At 34.2% G+C, this 23,385-nt stretch overlaps 1 protein-coding gene across 14 annotated transcripts in view; it reads right to left on the reverse strand.

Moving 5' to 3' along the window:
• The window catches only part of DMD (dystrophin), a 1,160,159-nt gene that overhangs the window by 162,497 nt on the left and 974,277 nt on the right, over positions 1–23,385 (reverse strand). For all 14 annotated transcript variants that reach the window (XM_055801176.1, XM_055801179.1, XM_055801178.1 and 11 more), the window contains 3 exons: positions 22,060–22,180; positions 21,132–21,400; positions 3,917–4,063 (listed from right to left, as the gene is read on the reverse strand). In XM_055801176.1, the coding sequence (XP_055657151.1) occupies positions 3,917–4,063; positions 21,132–21,400; positions 22,060–22,180 (537 nt within the window). The remainder of the gene's footprint in view (positions 1–3,916; positions 4,064–21,131; positions 21,401–22,059; positions 22,181–23,385) is intronic.

Below are 23,385 nucleotides of genomic sequence, written 5' to 3' on the forward strand. Positions count from 1 at the left end.
TTCCCCCAGGACGATCTCATTACATATACTGTTTGAAGCACACAGGGTCTGAACATGAGAGATCCTTGTGAAATTCGTAACAAATAGCTCCCTGGAGAGCTTTCATCTCCTTTCATGTTGAAGAAAAGTGGAAGAATAAACAGCATATTTTCCTCAAAACTACTCTTTTAAAGGCATGAAGCTAATTATTTTCACAGTGCTTAAACTCCACAAATGATGATATAGTTTTTAGTGACTGAGATGAGTGCATTAGCTTTCATTAACGAAATCCACCTCCACACAACAATTCAAAACAAGGACAGGTTGAGTCTAATTGCTTGAGTGCTTTCCATACCTTTTTCTTCCAGTAACACTCCAGTGTATATTCACCAAAACTGAACGCAAAAAAGCATGCTAATGGCCAACATGCATTATATAATATAAATATTTATAATAAATAAAATTATTATAAACAGGAAATATATAACATAAATGAAGTCTGGGAAGATTCTGCAGCAATATTTGATACTATTCACTAATAGTACAAATCTCACTGTACAACCACTGTGCAATACTGCAAATGACTGAATACAGTGAGCCTTACTTTTATGTTTATAAAATGAATATAATATTAAATTTCTGTAATATTTGGCTTAAAATGATACATTTCCTCCTCTCGTCTTGTGAAAGTCCCAATGTTAATAAAGCTACAAACAAGGTATCATTTCATTCTCTACACAATGCTCTGCAACTTTCTCATAATGCTAGAATTCACTGCTATTTCAGATCTGATAAACCTTCTGTCCTTATGCACTTTTCCCACATAACCAAGAATTAGTATCTTTCTGGCAAGTGATAGCACAGAAGCCTCTGTTTCATGATTTTCCTGCAGTGATTTTTTTCTAGGAAATGGGATACATGGGTAAGAAATATTTTCCCCATTAGGAATATGACAAGGAGAGAGAGAGATCTAACCTTTGAGTGGAAAAAACTGACAAGTAAGCTAAGAAGCATTATAGCTGGAGAAAAAAGAGGATGAACAACCAAAACAACAAAAAATCATAGAAATAAGATGGGGAAAGGCAGGGAAGGGTAAGAAACACTTTTTGAAAAAAGGAATGAATAGAAGCCAAAGAGAAAATATGGGTGGTATAAAAGAAAGGCACATGAAAATACATATAAGGTTGAAATCAATAGGAAAAATGATGAAAGGACTAAAGTATTAAGGAGATACTTTGTGTAACATTAGTATAAGAAAGGCAGTTAGTAAAAAAACCCAATCAAACAAACAAAAAAAGGAAACAAAAAGAAGAAAGAAAGAAGACTGGAAAAAAAATCCTAGCAGTCAGGTGTAAATCAGAAAGAAATAGTAGGAACCTATCTTGGAAGTAGAATGGTTCACATGAAAAAAAAATAATAATTGAATTCTTGCTTTTCCTATTGTGTGCCCAAAATTTCAGTTTTCTATAAATAGTATCACTCCTAACTGGAGTGCTGGTCATACATAAGTAAGTCTTACCCGAACACAGAGCAATATATAATGCTCTAAGCAGCGCTACTCAGGTGTTACTGTCAATGTCCAGCAGACTTCGTACGCAGAACAGTTGGACTAGTTTATTGTTATATGTCATTTCCAACTGAATTATTCTATTCTGTGCTATTCTATTCTAACAAAAATGAGCTCTGCCTCACACTATGTCTCAAACTCTGCTTCTTTTTAAGTAGACAAATTATATTATAGGAATAGATGTGCTTCTCTTCTTCCAAGGGGTCACATTTTGGCCTTCTGTACATGATAATCTTTCAAAGTTACTTATGCCTTTGTCCCTCGTGATGTGTTTAAAAATATACTGGAGTGTTTTCACCTTGCTCTCTATATCTTCCAGATAATATTTTGGTAAATATAAAAAAAGACAGTAAAGCATAAAATTCCTATTAACTATCTGTTCTATCAGCTCTAACATGTTTCTCACTCTGACATACTGCCTTCAAGTATCTATCTTCACAGAAATTGAAACAATTTGATAAATTGAGAAAATAATTTACCATGAAAAGTGAATTGTTCACAGCACTTCCTGTGCTCCGTGGAAAAAGACCATATTATCTTTGTAATGTGTGTGAACATGTGATTTGCCCTATATATTTTTAAAGAGTCTACAATGTTAAGTTGGCCTTCTGTCTATTGCTTTCATAAGTGATAGAAAGAAAACATTTATTTCAGGCTTTCTTTAAGATTTTTTTGATTTTTTCATATCCTAGGTGCTTTCACTCTGAAAAATCTTCCTGCTTTCCCTTATTTCCTGCTGAAGTAACGAAGTATATTTCAGCAAACCACTGGAACTTAGTTGACTACTTTTATTATTAGTGAAATAATGTATTTTTCAGTGAATCATAGCAAATTTGTTAGCTCAATCAGCTGTTGTTTTTTAAAAATATTAAACAGATGTGATTTCTCTTATACATGGGATAAGCATTTTGAGAATACTAATTTTGTCTTCCAGATGTCTGTTGATCTGCTTTAATAATATTACCTGAAATCTACCCTCAGGATCTGGAAAAAGGTGGATATTAATGAGCAAAGATATTGGACTAATGATCTTTTACTTCAGCTAGCACACTTACTGCAAATTGTTGATTTAGGAAAATTAACAAAAAATAAAATCCTGTTTATATTTACATGAACTGGTAAGAAGCTGGATATGTCACAAAGCTGTGAGATTTCTTTTGGAGAAGCCAGAAAGCAGCAGGTAAGCTCTTACTGACCGTTAAGAGTTGACAGCACCATGATCTTTTATCTGTACGTAGGACAAGAAGGAACTTTGTTGTTCATTGATAATGTTTGGGTTTTTTCAATGAAGGCAAAAATATTAACTTCTATCCCTCTATATTTTTACAATATGTTAAGGTAAATATAATGACACAATTTGAGAATGTGAAGCAGTGTTGTAGTATGAAATAAAATATTGAGTAAAATCCACACTTAATGAAGTTAAGTTAATGGCATTTACCTTCACCTAATCATAACATTACTCCCTTGCTGTGGGACCTACATCACTGTATACCAGTGCGTGAAAGCTTACATATGCTCTCTCATGCACACTGTTCCTAAAAATCGAAGTTAAGATACAGTGCATTCTGTAAAAACTATACGTTTGAAGTCTTTATCACAAGATAACACAAAATAATATAAATTTTAAAGCAAGATGTAAACAAAAACTCCAAAGAATCTGTATATTTTTCAGTATTTCTAACTTGTCATTGATACTTACCTTAATTTCATAATATATCTTAACATTTTTGTGCACTAAAGCTCAGTTTACAAAATCTCTTTCTGAACAGTTTTACTTGCGGTATCAAGTCTTGTTAATTATGTGAATGAATGTAATGACTTGTGATTTTATAATTGATTCTACAGGTGTGACTTAAAAGCTTCCACCGCACAGAATCATTAACCTGCCTATAAGGAATTTATTTAAAACTGCTGCTCCTGAAAATTATTTAAATAATAGTAAAAGAACTGAAGCAGCAGAAGTAAACTTTCTTATGTGAGTCTTCCATATACACCGTAAAAATACCCGTAAAACGATGATAAGAGTTAAAAGAAATTATCACATGATATATTTCTCATCAAGAATTGCTAAATATTTATATTAAAAGGTAAATAAACCATTAAGTATTTTAACTGTATGGAACTTCAACTATATGAAAATCTGGGTTAACCCATTTCCATTTGATAAAGTATTTGGAAGCATATGGAAATACAGGGTCAGCTTAACTCCTATTTTCTCATAGAGACAGCATTACTGAAAGGCTGCTTCCTCTTTCACTCCTTAGTACACCTTCGATGCTATTCCACAGGCAAAAAACCAAGCACATAGAAATAAATAATATTTACTTAAATGCAGCATTAAAAAAAACCACGACATAAGAAATGTACCTGTAGCACCTTCCACCTTGTGTTCAAGTCTTCCACACAGCTGAGATTGTACTGGGAGAGCTGAATATCAGAGGGAGCGAACCGGTGAGCGAGCTCATTGACTTGATGTACCTTTTCTTTAAGGGGTACAAGTTCTGCTCGATAAACCTGTGTGAATTAAATATGAATAAAGATAAGCACTAACTTCAAAAAACTATTGGCTCTTCTGCTAGCTGATTAGTAATGTAAAGGTATTCAATGTCAAGCTGAAAGGAAGCGTACTGGTCATGATACAGTTAACAGTCTTTTTATATAACTTAATATTAGATCTGAAGGGTAAGGCCCGGGATTTCAGAAGGTGATACAAAGTTGGAACCTTCGTAGCAATTTTTGGTTAGTTAAGCCAAATCTCTAACCAGCACACCACTGGGGTGTGCACTGCAGCACATGCTTCTCTCCTCCCTCACCCTTTATTTTTCCTTGGGGTGGATGGGATGGTGAGTGCTGTTTAACACATGAAAACAGAGGAAGACTGCTGTTTCCAAATACAACAAATGGAAAAAGAGAAGCAATGATAAAAAAGTCCTCACTAAGGCCTTGGCTAACTTATATGTTACAATTAAAAGGTTAGTAATGGGAAGTACAAAAAAAATATTAAACATCTTTTTGCTATGAATCCCAAACCAGCCTACATGACTCATATTTCAGAAAAAATAAAATATTGTATCTTGTAAGATACCTTTAAATCTATGCATAACAGCAGTCTAGCGAATAATTTCAGTAATGTATGTGAAAACCAGAAGCTGCTAGTTACAAGTTTCTTGATTTTGAAAGCAACAACCTGATGATGCTTCTGTGACGCATCTGAGTAAATTCAGATGAATTGCGGGCACCATGACTCTATCGAAGAGAGGAATCTCTACACACATCTCCTACTGTTCCATACCTACCTTTTCTAAGGAGACATTTATGAATTTTTAACATGATAAAATACGTTAAAATGTAACAATGAGCCATTTGTAAGGGACAAATTCTGTCATTTTCAGGAGCACTTTTTATTGCCTTATAATGTCTGCACACAAAGGCAGGATAATTTACTTGCTCTGTTAGTTTTGCTTTCTAGCTCCATTCTCTCAGCATTTGTAACACACACCATGTGGTCTGCATCTCATTTTAGATCACCAAAAAGCCCGAGATTATTGCCTAGTAATCACTTCATCAGTGTGTGATGCAAAAAAGGTCAACAAAGCCCATCCAGTATCTCAGTGAACCTTAAGAGTAAATAGGATGAAAACATTCATAGACATTAGAATGCCATGAACTGCATGCACTAAAGGTAAACGTCAGTGAAAAATTGTTCCTCAAATATCTTTCAAAACCAGACTTGACTTCCAGTAATTATATTAAATCACCCTACAACATAAGGAGTTAGACTGATGTAAGTGGTGCTCATATACAGTGAATGTCTCTAACAATATATCTGTAAAATACAGTCAGGAGTGATGCGCATTTTGCAGAGGAAGGCGCAGAGGGCGATGCGAGTGCCATGATGTGAAAGAAGAGGCACACATCAAGTTTATGACATAACAGTTAACTTCTCTGTTTCACCAGTTTTATAACACTGGAACACAACTGACATTACCAGAGAGAATGCTGATTTACAGTGTATTGTAGAGCAAGGTCTGCAATACAAGGAAAAAGAGGAGATCGTGTTTGGTTTGATCCCACAGAGTTATACATGTGTTTACCCTAATCATTTTAGTTAGTAATTGACTTCAGAGAACAAACAACATGCTTTAAAAATAGACATTCGTTCTTGTAAGGTAAAGGCTTCGAAGGCTGAAGAGATATATATACCATCATGTTAACAATTTGCTTGCAAATTGTTATTTCACTACTTTTTTCTGTGAGCTATTAAGTTTCAGTGGCCCAAAGCGCTCCACCATGACTCTGTGGCTGATACTTGGGACGATCAACTTGGTTCCTACAGTGTTGCTTGGTTTCCAAGAGGTAAGAACACCTCTCATCTAGTGTTAACAATGCCCACATTGTATTTAAATATACATTTGCATATATTTATTACATACAATATAAAATAAAATAACGTAACAGAATTAAAAATCATATATAAAATAAAAAGCATTGATAGAATAAATGCAGATTAATGGATGCAAAGTTCAGTTCCCACACTATAATGTACTTTAATGCAGTTTCTGCATTAAACTAAGTTAATTTTCTAATAACTTGTACGGCAATAGGATTAGGCTTTGATTGAAAACTTCATTGCTCAGGGAAAACACACAGACCTAAGCTTACAAACCACTTGCTTTTAAACATATACTTAAGTATCTGTACTGATTTCAGACCAATTTGCATCTGCAATGTTGACTTGAAAGTACTGGTCTTGCTTGAAGATTGACATAAATGATTAGGTAAATCACACAATCATTAAATCTAAGTAAGGTGAAGTGGATGATCCTTCATAATTAGTCAATATGGGTTTTGACTGTAAGTTATTTTACAGAGCAGAAAGGCTAAGGCACAAAAGCAAGTCAAAAGAAAAGAAATCAAATCAAAGAAATATGTATGGAAGTGAAAAATAAAATTTATCTTCCACCCCTTCTTCAATTGATGCCTTTATTAATTGTATTTTCTGGTGCAAGGATGCTGATTTTTGCAGTGTTATGCTAATTTGCCAACGTGCAAAATAAAACAGCTTTTTGACCATCTTTAAATTTTATATTTTGTATTCTATTATTACTAAGCCTGAATTTTTACTAGTATTTTTATGACAAATCAAAACATAAGAAACAGCAGCAACAACAACAAAAAAAAGAATGCTAGTTAATACACAGTTATCTAATTAATGCCAGTAAGCTTACAATTAAAAACTGTAGATAGAAAAGAAAAAAAATTTTCATAGAAAGATTTGGCAGAGGGCATGGTATGATTAGAAAGGTCAGCAACTATAAGGCTGTGTTAAGCAAGTTTAACACAGACAACCAGTCCACGAGACAACAAGCATGAGTTTAGAGCTAGGTTTTTGTTTTAGGGTAAGTGAAAATCAGTGTGAGTGCTTTCCTTTTTTGCAACATGTGTTCAAATGAGTTTATTAAATAGTAGTAATTTTTATATCTTCTACAGTACTTGTCATTTTTAGAAGCAGGAATTTAGAATTTCTACTGGATTGTGATTTGCATCAGTATGACTAAAATGGTTTACAGAAACATATTTTTTAAAATCAGTTTGTACAGTATGATTGCTTTTTTCCATTTTTTTCTTTTTGCATAAAAAATACTATACATATCACAGATTTATATCAGAAAAAATTAAAGAACTATGCTGTTGGTAATTTAAAGACAAATATACATGGTCAGTAGTGTACCAATACCACGAGGAGACCTATTTGAACCAATTAAATTGCTTAGTTTGTAAATGACTTCTCAGTGTGAACAGCAATAGCAGAAACAGCTCCAAATTATCTTCATTATAACTGTCTTAGCCAGCCAAATATTAAAAGTAGAGGCCCTAATCAGTCAGATGAAAAGCTCATCTCACCCAGTCCCTTGTCTGACAGTAGCCAATACAATTGCTTAGGGCAGAAGGTAAGGGAAAGCATTAGCATCCCTCCTCCTTGCCGTACCCTACCAGCTCAGCAATTTGGGTCTCAAAGATTCTGGAGCCAGAAGCTGTATTTCTGTGTCAATCAGATCTTGATGGATTAGTCTTCCATGAAATTATCTGCTTGATTTTTGAACTAATGTAGATTTTTACCATGCAAAACAGGATGAAACTGTGTAAGATGTTTGGTGAAATCTCAATTTCTCAGATACTCAGGACGAGCAATTATAGCAACATCAGACTTTGATTTGAACACTATATAGGTTTGCTTTGAGCACAACATGGGAAATCAAAATTGACCCCAAGGCTAGTTTCTCCCAGAGATAGTAAATACAAGACTTCGGTAGGTAGTATCCTCTTTCACTAAAGTGCATTTTTTACAAGCCTTATCCCAAGGAATTTAAAACATTCTTCATTATCCTTTTAAAAAGAAGGGAAAAAAACTCAAATAAAAATTTATGTCCGGAATTATGAGCATAAAAAGTCCATCCCCTTATATGTTCCACCATGGATGCTTCTGATGCTCAATATGAAGCAGGTTTCAAGAAATGGCCCACTGTGCCTACAAAGAAAGTCTCTTTCCCTGGTCTGTCAGTGGCGTTATAGACAGAGTGGTGGCCTCATGCCACCCTGGCATCTCCTTGAAGAATTCCTTCATATAGAAGAGTCTTCCATTAGCACAGCTCTATGTTAAACCTCAATTCTGACAACCAGTGAAAGAGACAGAAAAGGATACTTGGTAGGATGATGAAAATATGACGTGGTTTAGGGAGAAAAGCCCTCTGTGTCAAAATGATTTGTGTTGTGGGGTTTTTTTTATACCAGCAGTAGCTGCAGCTAAATCAAAGCAGGATCCACTTGCAGAGTAAGGTGAGCCTCCATCCTACATCTGGGCTCAGCAGGTTCCCAGCGCTGACATTTCTCTACCTCAGCTCCCTTAGTGTCCAAGTGGAGAAGGATTCATGGGCCAGAGTGCATCTTCAGGGTTTTATATTTAAAACTGTACAAGATGGAACAGACTGACATATTCTATCCAGGAGAGTATCACCATCTCCATCTTCTTCATTCAAAATGAGTCCATTTCTTCTCTGCCGGGTTTAGTGTATTCTGATTCAAATTTGATTGAAACTTGGGATTGTCAGCTGCTAGCTCAATATGCTACACTTAGCTTCCTTTTAAACTCACACTGTATTTTTATTTGATTTTAGTGCTCCTGGGGACAGGCAGTGTTGAAACAAAATGGATTTTAGCTGATTTGATTTTCCATCCTATATATTTTTATAAGCTCAGAAATGACCAAGCGAGAATGCACAAGAGTAGAATATAAATCCTCTTCTGGGATAAAAATAGACCAAATAGAAGACATCAGGGAAGAAAGAAAATCAAATGCCCTTTAAGTCTTATCCCTTTCTTAATTCTGCATTTCTGAATCTGATAAAATATTACATTTATCAAAGATTATTTCCTACAAATTCAGAAGACTAACTCATTTTTTTCTTAAGAATAACGATATTAAAATTTGAATAGAACAGATGAAAAATGGTCTAATTCAAGGTAGAATTTTTTCTTTTCTGAACCAGCAGAGGAAAAATATGATTTGTAGCAACATTACATCTAGAAAAATATTTATTAGGATTTCTAATTTAATAAACAGCACACTAATAAATAGACGCACATATCCTGAAACACATATCACTTTCTTGCTATGAATTCTTGATATATTTTTTAAATCAACAGCTGATACACAGTTTTATGATCCCTGAACAGATACAACCTACGCTACTGCCTTATCATTTATTCTGAAAATGTGTCCTCTTCCATGGAGGGGCGAAAAGTAAATGAGCAAATTTAGCTTGTAATTCACTCTACTAGAACAAGTATAACCATGACATGGCAAAGCCCATTACTGATAAAGTGTTCATAAAGAGTTCTGCACCACTTTTTCCACATAAAGTCAGTTAGTTTGCAACCAAGAAGTCAATCTGGCAATCAAGACATGAAGTGCCTAGGAACTGTAAGCAACCTGAAGCATTTAAAAGTGTAATCTGAAAGTCTGACATGTGCTGCATGAAGGACACAGAAAACAAAGGAATTTTTACAAAGAAACTTTATCCTTTAGTGTGGTTTCATTCAGCATTATTTAAGCTAAAAGCTTTGAAAAGATACATATGCTTAGGTTGGGAGCCTTAGCCAAACCTGTTTTTAAACCATTAATAGCACATTATCTATCCCTATTAGTTAACTTGTGAAAAAAGTATATTAGATATATTTGAACATAAAAGGTTGAACAACCTGTGTTCCTTACCAAATGCTCTTTCAGGTAATAGAAACTCACAGGAGTTCACCTTGCCCTCAGAAAATAGTTACTACAAAGTAAACCACTGTTGTGTTGTAAAGTAGCATGGTATTTTAAAAGCAAATGTAGTATTTCACTGACAAAAAAAAAAAAAAAAAAAGAAAAAAAGAAAAAAAAGAAGCAGTTTAAGCCAGAAAGATTGCAACAGCGGTATCATGATATTATGAAACACCTCAAGGCTTCCAGACATCAGCAGGCAGACCCTGTATCTCAGGAGGAAAGCATTGATTCTTTACATGGCCATACAAAAGCTTAACTTAGGCACTAGTAAGGCACAGATTGTATTCTGACACTCAACCAACATTAAAACTATTCAGACAAGAAGCCCCAGGAACTCCTCCTGTCTTTTCTAACAAAAATCATATACAGATCTTTATTTTAATTTTAAATCTTTATTTTCTCCTCTCTCCAACATGAAAGATCATGTTTGCTTACAAGATGCCAACATGTCTTTAAATTAAGCATGTAAACATTTCATAATATTTAGCCTCATAAAGTTGATAATTACTAGCTCTAGCAAGGGCAACAAAGTTTTTCATAGAGCTTAAGACCAAAAGGAGTCATTGCAGTCCATCCAGTCTCTAACTTACAGAAGAATGCAGGTCAGATGGACTGTTCAACTGTTTTGCTGAAAGCTAAGTTTTTCAGTTCTGGAATTAATATTGTAACTCCTATCTTCACCTTTTTCACCACTCCTGTGAGGAGTGGGCATGGGTGAAACCCCAAGTCAAAATCTTGAGGCCAAAATTCCTAAACTTCTGAAGTCTGATAAGACCATCCTTGAACAATGCCAGATAAGGGAATCCAGTTTTAACAGAAGATTTTAGTAGAACAGAAGCAAGAACAATCTACTTTTTAAGCTAATTTACGAAGAAAGAATACTAAATAAAATGTTGAAAAGGACATAGTTAAATAAAACTTAAAAAATGAAAGAGGCATAGTGTTTTTACAGCAGCACCAGGCACAGGCTGGAAAACCGCATCAGGAGCAGCGCCCACCTTTCCAAACTGAGGCTGAAGGTGCCTGGATGGCAGGCTGCCTTGCCACCGCTTGAAGGAGAGCAGGCTACGGCTTTGGAAGATGAGTAGCTGTAGCTCCTGCTGAAACCAATGAAAACTGTCATTCTTAATCCTCTGGATAATCGAACCCAACTGAAATAGAACAATTTGCAGGTAAAAGGTAAAGAGAATAAAAATAATTTGAGTGGCACTGCTGCCTGGACAAATTAGTTTTACTGATTCAATTGCCCTATTTGTAAATTGGGGATAATACTACTTCTATTGCAGTCTCAGAAAGAAGCTGAGAAGATTAACTCATAACATCTGGAACACGAGAAGCACTATAAAAGTGCTAAGTAGCAGTTATAAGGTCTTATTATGGGTTAACCTTGGAGAAAAAAATTAAATAAAACTCTATTAGGCTTTAAATATATAAAGATTAAAATGAGAAAAGTGTAGCGCAGTGGGTCACTGATAGACATCCTAGGCAATCTAACATTCATTGCACTCCCTACTTCAAGCAGTCCCTAAATAATTACTGTGTACCAGCATATAAACTTGATAAATCAATTTTATTTTGCTCATTGATTTGCCCATGCCATAGTAATATTATCATTATAGAACACCAAAATACATTCCCAGGAAAACAAGAGCCAATGTTTTAAGAAAAGATTTCATTAAAAACATAGTACTGGCAGATTTATCATCAAGGAAAGAATACCCTCCTCACAGAATGCAGACAACATTAAAATTCATTTCTAGTGCTCCTTTTGTCTTTTCCCTCCTCTCACGTCTCACTGAACATACATGTTTCTCGTTATATATTCACTTTTTGTATGTTCTTTTGCTTTACGTAGTGATGTTCCAATAGTAGACTATATATAGCAGATCATATTTCTGTTAGAAGTGTTATACTTTTTCTCCCTTTAGCCACCTACCCTCCTGAGCTCACACTCCCTTAGAAAAGCCTGAAAAAAATGGTTCCATAGTAAAATGAAACATGTTACTTGCATTGTTGGGGTTTTTTTGGTTTGTTTGTTTAGTTGTTTTTTTTCTTGGACAAATATTTACATTTCGAGGTTATCAGAGAAAGAAAAATTTTGAACAGAATCACAACAGTTCAAGAGCATCTTTCATTTAATGTCATGTCCAGGTATGTTAATACTTGATCATTCAAAATTATTTCTATATGTGCTGTGTTTATATGGCAAATTTAAAACAAAACAAAAACCTACATTAAATGCTAGAGTCCCTGCAATAACCATGCCATTTAGGAACCTAAACATTAATGTTTAATTCTCCTTCAAAAAGCTGAAGCCCCTTTCTTATTTCTGATGAACTGATAAAGAGCAATCTCTTAAAAATGTTCTGGTCTGACCTAAATTCTGAACTTCAGAGGCATGAAATGACAGACAAGTCTTTATACATGTATTAGTCAGTTCTCTCGGCAGGCTATCAGGAACCAAGATCAGAGATTACCAATACTTAAAAAGTCAAATTCTGCCTGCAGATATGCATGTTGAGCTCCCACTGAAATCAGCAGGGTGAGTTCATACAAGGAAAAATTTGCCTCTGAATGAAATCTGTTGATCTAATAACAGCATGCTCTACGAAGCTGGGTTGGAGGTAGAAAAGCTTTCCACTTTTTACAGGTCATCTTTTGTTCTTCTTTAGAGTTCAGGAATTATTCTGCACTTACTGTCAGGGAAAGGTTAAGCGTATTAGTTATGTCCAAAGACCTTAATCAAAGATAAAATAATTAACTGTTCTATTAATAATTGTATTAATACAATTAAAAAAAATCTGGTGTAAATCAGGTGAAATCTGGTGCAGTTCCTTCCTAGGTGCTGGTTCTTTTTCAAGATGGTCTACAAGTAGCTGTTTCTCACACTAGTTTTTGTGATTTCCAAAATAGTTGAAGAATACTCATTTTTTGTTTGTTCTTTGTTAGCAGAGCAACATTAAAGTTTCTGTATCTCAGATATGCTACTGCTTCCCAATAAGTAGTATGCCCAAGAGCAGTCTTAATTTTAAAAGACTACTCTAAGATTTTGCTTCTTTGCCTGCTCGTCATTTTCTTATTATTCCTATGTGAAAAAGGTTTGGCACTCTCCCTTAAAATAGGTAGCTTTGTATAGAAAAAAACCATATGTAATCTAGTCTCCATAAGGCATTCACTATAATTAAAATGTAGCATCTAAATATAAAATCAGAAATGTATAGTTTATTGCAAAAGGAGTCAGCAGAAGGAGTGATGGTTTGCTTCAGGTATTTAAAATGAGTTAGATATGGGCTGTTGCCATAACAAACACTCCAATCTCATGCGACTGATTACACAGCAACATAAAGTAGATGAGATTTTTAGATTTAATTTGTAGCAGTTGCAATTACATGACTATTACATATTAAATAACCACTTGTGAATATTTTTTTTTCATGTGAGAAAATAATTTGATTAATAAACTATTAGATTGAGATTAAGAGACCACAGGACACAAATGAGTAACTTTCATCTCCTACAAGCTAAGAAGCATAGCAGAACTAACTTCAGCTGGTACAACTACATGATGAAGCACTCCATGGTTTTTAACTCTGTTTCATACTTAAAACAAACCTTAGAAAATTAAACTTGCCTCCAATAGTGACAACAAAACAACTCTACTAAATTCTTTGTTGTATAAAACTACATTTTAAAAATGCTAAAGTCAATACAACGGGCTGTACATCCAATTAGGTTATGTGGTTAGCTCAAGTGTCTTAGATATTTTACAACATCCTGAAAGTTGACTTGTTAACAAATTCAACAAACCTCAGCTATTGCTTTCATCATAGAAAACTCCACAAAGTTTTAATTTAACAAAAATATTATTTATAATAAGGATACCTGTAGGATGTCAAAGTGTTCCAGTGAATTTAAATACGATTTTGATTTATTTTAAAGTCTATTATATTCTGACATACTCATGATGTTTTATTTTATATTAGCAGTAAAACAGATGCTGAAGAGTTTTTGCCATTTTGTAAATTCTATTTCTATTGACTGTATTTATATTTAAAACCTTTAAGTCCTTTAGAATGCCATTAGATATTTTTTTCCTTTTATAGTATCTTAATTAGAACAAACTGGTATACAAATATTTCACACATGCAAAAGTTGTTTACAGAGTTCCTCTCTAATTTTCTCAGGGAAAATTTGTGTGTGGAAAGCTGGCAAAATGAATTAGGAGTAAATGCTATTCTGTGTGAATTAGTTTTGTTAAATCACGGAGTCCAGCACAGAATCTATTAAGAGACTTAACTAAAGAAAATATGACGATTTAATTCAGATTGATTATAGACTTTGGTGGTGACAGTTGGCTTCAAATTAAAATGAAAAAATGTATATGCATTTCCAAGTAGTCTAAGGAGACATCATAAGTAATTGTTGCATGATTCTATCACAGAAAGATGTGTATGAAATGGTAAACTTGAGAAGCATTTGTAACTAATTACTTCATTTGTGTTCTGAAGAAAACATTAATACTTCCATTTCTACTCTGCAGGCAAATAGTTTCCTATTCAGCTTCAACCAATAGATGCTGTCATTTTTAATTGTGCAAACAATTGAAAAATACTTAATAAAATCTTAGTTCCTATTCTAAAATTCTAAAATTCTAAAAATGGAATTCTTTAGTGGTTTTGGTGGTTTTAAATCTAAGAATAATAGAGAGTATAGCTATAGTAGGGAGTAATGCTTGTAAATTGTCAAAATACCTTCTAGTCCACAAGTACTGAAACTGTTGAAACAATGTTGTATTTAGGGCCACTTACAATTTGCTTTAACATGGATCTAATACTGATACTGATATCTAGTTGGTTGGAAATTCTGATTATTCAATACATCGTCCAGGTAATTATTTCTTTCATAGTTTCTGTAGACCTATTTAAAACTGCTCTCTTTACGCCAAGTTTACATCTCCATTGCTAGGAGGGGATGAATGTGGACTATTGTCTTGTTACTAGATGTCATTCGCTAATTTTCCTATATGTGATCCCTACCAGTTTACAAAAATCATTCTTTCTTCAGGAAGGATAGAAAATTATCAATTTCCTAAGCATTTCAAATAATTCTGGAAGATTTTTTTTTTCTATGAATGAGAACATATATTAGAAATTCAACAACTCGCTTTGCTCTCAGAATCTCCACTGCAGGCAGCTGTCAGCACAGTTCCCTCATAATAGCACTGTAAGAGTCCGCTTTTCTGAAACATCTCTTTTCAGCACAGCAGTAGCTGAACAGTACCCAAAATGAAGTACAGAAGAATATATAAGGCTTTTTATTTTTCTTTAAATTAACTGCCTATGCTCATTCATTGTCTGGTAATTGAGGATGCTGTTTTAGTGTTAGAGTGTTTGTAATAATATGGTATTTTAACCTTGCCAATCTATATATTTTCTCTCTATGGCCACATTACGAACAAAATTGGAATTTAACTAATTATCTTAAGGGGTTATCTTACATTTTATCTCATTTAGACAAGAGATGACTAGGGACAAAAGGGTTGAGTGCACATGCATTTTGGAGTAGATGATGAGCAAATTTCTGACCTATGCATAACTGCAAACTCTGCTCAGTTTACAAATTAGAAGTTTCCGATTGACGCTTTCCAGTGAACATTTATTTGTGAGTGACATACAATTGGCTACAACTGTCAATTATACTGAAGAAAGTCTGAAATAAACATCATATAATTCAGGCTTGACATCTCAGAAAAAAAGGGTTACTTATGTAGTACTTGCATGAATCACTCTTTGCCTTTTCTTTCACAATTCTATAGAAAATAGAAATTGTATTAAAACTTAAATAGGCTGTGACAAAAGAATTTAAAAGGATACTTACAGCCTTTGTGAATACACTTGTTACATTCAGTACATTAAAATCCATAATCTATATGCAAAGTTCATAGTCTTCCCATGTAACTGCTTTATTGATAACTGTAAAAGTGAATCTGCAAGAACAACAACCAGTTCTTAAGAAGCAAGACTTCTGTGAAAACTACTCCTAGGAAAATAGAAGACTTATGTCACTGAATTCTTTTCTGCTTGTTAAAATTAATAGTCATCGTATTGAGTCAAGGTGCCCTCTTTACATGACAATGAAGAACAAATCATTCTATAACAGAATGGAGTTAATTGAAAATAGGGCTATGCAATTCAGCTTTTATTTGGCAGATGTTCTTGAGATACATGCTTCTATTTTAAAGAAACCAGTATTGCCTGTTCTTGATTATAATTTTTTTGTTTGTTTTACAGTAGTTTAAAATAAAATATCAGAAAGGAATTATATCCCCCACGGAGTCTAGGGGACCTGGTGTTCACTTATAGTGTTGTGTATGGCAGAAAACCGAAGCAGTTACATGCCATTGGTGAGGTGGTAGAGTATCACTGGCATAAGAAAGTGCTTTGCATTGTGCTCTCATAAGTATGTGGGAGTAGCTGAACTACCTTTAGTAACCAATAAACCAAACCATTAAAACTGCCTTCTCAGTCACAAAATTCTATGCACAACATCCTAAAAAGGTGGCTTCTAATTTAAAAAAGAATGTTTCAGAATGTAAGAGTATCACAGTCTAAAACTTCTTAAGGGTACTGCTTCCTATTAGTATTTCTCTGCAGATGTCCACAGAAAGATAACAAAACATTGACAAGGTATCAGCATGACATGTAATGACTGCTGCCCGCTAGCAGCATAACCATTACCGAGGTTTTGGTTGGTATGGAGCAAAAGAGAGTCTTTTGGGAAGAAAGAGTAGCAAGATGCTGCCAATTCCTGGAATGGGCCTTTGAATAAGATACTGAATGGATGAGGCAGGTATGATTGCATATCACTTGCACACCAGGAAAAGCTTAATATAGCAACTGAGTGGTGATCTCATGATCCTAAGTGTTCTAGGCATTCTGATGAAAAAGAGAAAATTTTGTTAATGATTAAAAGAAGAAAGCATCTGTTGAATTTACAGACAGAAGTAGAAATCCCAGGCCATGTCTAAACTATGATCTGAACTACAATCATAATGATCAGCCAATGGCCATTGGGGGACATTTTATACATTATTTTGGGCCTGAACCGAATTTAAGATGATTAAGTAAGTGATGGTTTGGATTTTGATGGTCAGAAAGGTACACTTGGAAGAGAGAGAGAAAGAAGTTGTGGTATTAAAGTAAGTTATATTTCAGCCTGAAGATAAGATCACTCATATGAGAGAAGAAAAACATGAGAATAACATAGGACAGCAGAGAAATCTGAAGGAGATTTTGATTATAGGTCATCTGTAGTCTAGGTTGCGTTCTTTGGGGTAGTCATGTGAAACTATCGCTTGTCCTTAGAATCAGAGACAAATACCAATTGGTACATCAATACAGATCAAGGATCTGTAATAATAATAATCCATTAATACTGATCAAAGATCTGTTATTTTTTGTAGTTCAGCATTACACCATGACCTTAAGAGTTCCAGCAACTATAACTAAAGAAAACAGTGACAAATGGCACTGGGTAAACTTATTCCCTTGGAAGTTATTAATCAGCTTGTGTTTGGGAAGGCTACTGTGATCCTGAATAGGAGGATTTGCAAGAAATGCAATCATATGTGACCAATATTTCAAAGATTTGCTCAGAAAATGCTTGGGGTGCTTAGATGTATGTAGAGAAATAGGTATTCTCCCTCACACTGTAATATCATTAGTCATTATGACACACTTCACTAAAACCAGACCAAGGATGAGAAATGTATAATATATCAATGTTTGGTTGATAATACAGTTTATAAAGATAAAAAACTTATTGTTTACTGATAACTTTTAACTGAAGGCTATATAACATGTGTCTTCTTCAGCAAATTTACTTTTTAATTGAAACATTTTCAAAGGAAAAGTATTTAACCTTTAGGTGAATCAATTACTAAGAGGAGCAAGAAGAAAACGGTAGTAACCAGGCATGTGTTAAACCAGCTTATACAGGCCAAATAACAGACATCAAAGGCATCTAATTTCTGCAGAGCTGAGTCAAATGTCTGAGTGATTCTCCCAATCTTGATTATAAGGTACATTTTGAAATTATGCATCAGGAATTCCACAACAGCTTTTAACTCATTTTCCATTCTCATATGCATACAGCACTTTGGGGGATTACTGCAGTTTTGGAGCTAAGGACTGGTCTTGTAGACAGGAAGAGGTAACCAGGATGCAGGAGGAATCAATTCAGCACTGAGCAGGTTGGAGCTTGCTTCTCGTTCCCTCCACCTGTCCTTCTACCAGAAATCTCTCTTGCCCATTTAGTCTTCCCATCATTGGACCTCCACTTTAGACTAGGAATGATATTCTTAATTTCTGTGGAGCAGTCAAAGCAGGCACTGCTGCTTACCTGGCTAATGCTTTGAGTCAATCCTACATACTTTTTTGTAAATGTTCCCATAATAGCTTTCTTAATCTTATCAAGAGTTTTGGGCATTAGACTAGCAAGTCTTTTAGTAACAAAGTTCCTCTCAAAGCAACAATTTTCTTTAAAAGCAAATGTTGTGGTTGAAACCAGGTGGCTGAAACCAGGACAGCAACTATGAATATAATACTGTTATCTATAGTTTGGTTTATCTTGTTGTTAAGGTCCTATGAACAAAATAAATGTGTTACATTTTGTAGATAAGCCTAGATTTGCTTTAAATTCTTGTAGAAAAGTAGCCAAAATATAATCTTTCTCTTCCATCTTTTCAAATGAAGCAGAAAAAAAATAGCTTCCCAATTGTTTGGGTTTAATTAAAAAAGAATTGGGGGAGAGGGAAGAGATAAACTGACAAAGTTGATCATTATTACTGAAATATTAGTATTGGTTATATCTAAACTTATCAAGACAGGGAGTAAATCAGAAATGAACTTACTATAGAACAAATACGTTCAACATAAAAACGGGCCTAAAACATGTCTTACTGCTCCTGTCACTGGTAATATATTTACATTAAACCCTCTGGTTTAGGTTTTGAATAAATTAAACCCAGCTATTAAGGCTAGGGCTGTGAGTATATTTTAAATATTTGTATACTTTAGGTAGGCATTCTACAGGTATAAAGGATCAAGATCAAAGTTTCTATAGTCTATAGACTATATAGTTTCTATAGCCTAGCCAGTTCACATGTAACAAATGCAAACTTGAAAACTTTTTAAGGATTTAAATGGTCTATTTTAGGGTTGCATAATTTTTTGGTCTTGATTTACTTTTCTAAAATAGATTTCACTCTAAGAAAAAATATGAATGTCATAAATATGAATAACCGAGGTAAAAACTACAAAACCTAAACCACAGTTTTATATAGGCCTTCAAATTGCAGACACAGTTGTAGCTTTCTTGGTAGTTACTAATTTCACAAGCATTCTTATATTGCCTGATTAGTACATGCATTTGACTTTAGTATCTATGTTGGAATTACATCTCGTTAGAGCACTGCACACTTTCCAGACAGCATATTTTGGGGCAATTATTGTACTACTCACACAGTTAATAGTATTCAGCTTTTGGCCTATTGTGTTCTTATATTACCTAAGGTAATTATGATCACTTAGAAGGTATTGAAAGCACAATAGCCATGTGTGTACATCTAGCAAACTACAATTGACATATATATAATGAAAAGTTAGAGCTTATAAGGATATGAATATATTCTGTATGTTTTTTTGTTGTTTACCGTTTAGCTGATAATCTTATGGTGTGGCCTTATGAAAGCCTATATTAATAAATATTTTAAGTAAATGTGGTGGAAATAGGATAAAAATCACTGGGTAGGTGGTAGCATCTAATTTTAAATCTTGAAACAGTCTTGGTTTCTGCCTGACCCTAATATGAAGACTACAGAAGGAATAAACAGAAATTCACCGATTGATAGTACCCCTGGTTTTTCATAAGTGTTAAGATTTCTGTTTTGTCATGGCTGTTATTAGAATTTCATTATGTCCTCGGGGACGGATTTTTAATTTTATTTTATTTTTTAAACCATAACAGGATTCAACACTATAATTATGGAGTCAACAGTTATGGTCACAGCTTTAGAATTAAATGACTTGTTTTGTTTTCCAGTAATAGAGATTCAGACATTTTGTTCAGAATATCTTCTTCAAAATCATAAAAAAACCCATAGTTACAATAGAAGGCACTTTTTGAGAACTTATAAATAGGTGTCTTCTGTTCATTTATGAACTTAAATGAAGATAAACAAATTTTTGCAGCTCTGTTCATCAGCCACCAAGTATTTCATTTGTCTTGTATAATATTTGTACAGGACACTCATTAAACTTTCTGGGTGATTAAAACTTGCAGACTTTTTTTTTTTTCATAAACTACATTTGATTTTTAAAAGGCATTTTCTCTTGCCATTAGTCATTCTATTTTCTGTTTCTTAGATCCTAATGTTCTACTAAGGAAAATAACAGTCAGCTCAGGTCTCTTTCAAAATGAGTGATGAATCTCATTTATGTGAATGGAACAGAGGCACTTTGTTCTTATCAAAATGGCAACTGTCTCTATTGTGCTCTAGCTGAAGGAATCCTGTATTATTTATAAAGTCTGTCCATGGCAGTCATGCTGAAAGAGGACAAGTCCTTGTGAGTTTCTCAATAAGCCAAGATTTTATGAAACAACTGTTGAAAGCAGATAAGCATTGCTAAAAAAAAAATAATGACAGTTTTCCCAGGTTTTTTTTTTTAACTATCTTACATTATGAGGCCCAGTTATCAAATAAGACAGATAGCAGATACCACCATCATGGCAAAACAACAAAACAATATATCTTAAATTATTTAAATTATACTCTACATGTATAGGCACAAATATGTACTCATTGTGTTTATAAAAATATAATAAAGAACATAATTATTTTTATATACTTTTATCATATATTCTCCTATCTATTCTTTTTTGCTTTCTTTACTGTTAACTGTGCATCTCCTCAGTTAACAGTGAGTGTGTTGAGGATATTTACACATTCCTGTAGTGCTTTTACCCATGTTAGCAATATACATTCTCAATGTTGATTTAATTCCATTTTAATTGCACAAATTATAAAACTCTTTACATGTACTTTCTTTTTTCTTTTTTCTTTTTTTTTAAATAAAATATAAATGACTATGATACAAAGTGATCAATTGCTCATTTGAAAGATAATTCCTGATTTGGGAATTCATACAACGAACAAGCCAATTACTTCATACTCAGAAATACTGAAATACTGACACATACCTTGACTTTTTCTAAGTGATCCTGCAAAGAGTCAATTAGCAGATCCCCCACTGGCTGCCAAGATCCCTTGAACACTTCAGCCTGGCGTAGTTTCAGGTCCAGTTCATCCATCGCCTCTTGAAGGCCCTGCAGTCTTTCAAGGGCATCATCTATTTTCTTTTGCCAATCAGCAGACTGTAGATTCAGCTTATCCCACTCAGTTCTGACCTCATCCGCTTGCCTTTGGAGAAGTTTAGTGACATTGTGTGCCCTTTCCTCAGGTGACAGTTCTAAATGTGAAAGTCAAGAGGCTTTTAAGACATATACTTGTCTTTGAAAAAAAATAATTGCCATCTGGTTAAGTTCAGAGCTCAGTGAGAAACTATTCATAACTAAAGGCACCCATGAAATTTATTTTATTAATGTATTTTCATTTGAAAATTTCTTAACAAATTTAAATCTTGCCACCATACAGATGACCACAGTATGTGTTTAGGCACATAAAGGCATTTTTAAACATGCAGGGTGTAGCTGAAAGTTTATCAGCTGTGTCTTGATTCAGCAAGATATTTCTGCACATACATAAATATTAATCACTGTGAATCTTTTGCTGAATTTGAGTGGGTTTGGGAGCTTCTGTAGTACTGAGATTACAAGTTGAATTTTAAATTAAATTGCATCCTTCAGACCTCAAATGGGCCTACAGCTATAGTTAAAGCCAGTTTCAAAGTCTTCCTATAAATATGCATGTCTATTTAGTGCCATAGTGTTCAGAAGGATCACCAAGGGTTTCTTTCATTATATTTTTAGCTTAGTTTCTGAATACTGACATTCAACTTGGAGTGTAAAAGGAACACTTTCACAGTGGCTGGCAGAATTTATTTAACCATCACTGATCATCACTGATCTTTCCAGCAATGTTTCATTATGCTGCTCTTTCTTCAGTTACCTCTTGATTCTGGGTAGAGCTTCTCCAGTCCCTCCACAGGCTGCTCTGCTAAGAAGATCCGCACAGTCTCAAGCGCAGTCCTGATAGTAGGTTCTTTTGTTTTCAGGTCCCTCTTGAAGGTCTGAGAGATGAAACAAACTTATCGTAAGTGGATATATGAAGAAATACTGAGTGCTAGCCCTTGTTTTCAGCAATTTAAGAACAAAATTTCCAACCACAGCTTCCATGTGTGTATTACAAGTAGTTCCAAAAAAAAAATGTAAAAGAGATAATCAGCTTTTGCTTAACTTGAAATCACATTGTATTCAAAGGAGCAAACATTCTGCCAGCATGCTGCAAAGTACACAAGGTTGCTGATCAAATTTTCACTGTGAGAGGGATCCCTTTTGTTTAACATCAGGGTCAACTCCAGAACTGAGCTGCAAGGGGCAAGGTTTCGCCTGGCTCTGTAGTGGACCAGACCAGCATGGCTGATGGCTCTTGAAAGCAAGAATTACTGGAATGAGAAGGGACATCCAATATGTCTTACAGCTATCACTTTGCAACTGCTGCTGGCAACTGTTACATCATAAGGAGAAAAAAAAAAAAAAAAGACTTATGGATATTGACATGTTAATCTGCAACAATTAATAAGAAAATAAAATAATCCAGTATATTAAATTATAATCTTTTCCAGTAGTGCTGTAGTTGTATTTCTTCCAAAATTACATTAACTGAGATTTCTGAAATGTAGTATCAAGGCCAAAGTGAAAATTCAAAAATGCCATCTAGCCTGCATGAATAAAAATTAAAGAGCAAAAAGTAGTCCTTATGAAATAGTTAATTCTTAGTTGCATTCATCAGTATTTATTACCAGTTTCCATATCATTATGTTTATCATTGCTTGGTGGCATGTTCTGCTCCTTTTCATATCAACTGTATTTCTGCCTTTCATCTCTTCCTTTCCTGCCATGCTTCTGGCACCTGTCTTCTTTCTTGCCTTTTTTTCTTCTTTCCTCTTTGCATTTTCCTTCCTCCAGCAACAGCTCCTTTTACTATCTCTCTTCTATTCCCTGCTTTTAAAATGACCATGAGTAAGATTCTCAAGGTTGGTATATGAAATTTTGGTAGGCTACTGAAAGTATACATATATAATCTCAGGCTTGGTTTTGTTTTTTGAGGTTTGTTTGTTTTGTTAAAGAGAATTTAAGATTCCTGTCCTAGTTTCAGCTGGGATAGGGTTAATTTTCTTCTTAGAAGCTGGTGCAGTGCTGTTTAAGTTTTGATGTGAGAATAATGTTGATAACTGATATTTTTTGTTGTTGCTGGGTAATGTTTATACTAAGT

The sequence above is a fragment of the Falco peregrinus genome, chromosome 4 (assembly GCF_023634155.1).
Source record: "Falco peregrinus isolate bFalPer1 chromosome 4, bFalPer1.pri, whole genome shotgun sequence".
NCBI classification, from domain to species: Eukaryota; Metazoa; Chordata; class Aves; order Falconiformes; family Falconidae; genus Falco; species Falco peregrinus.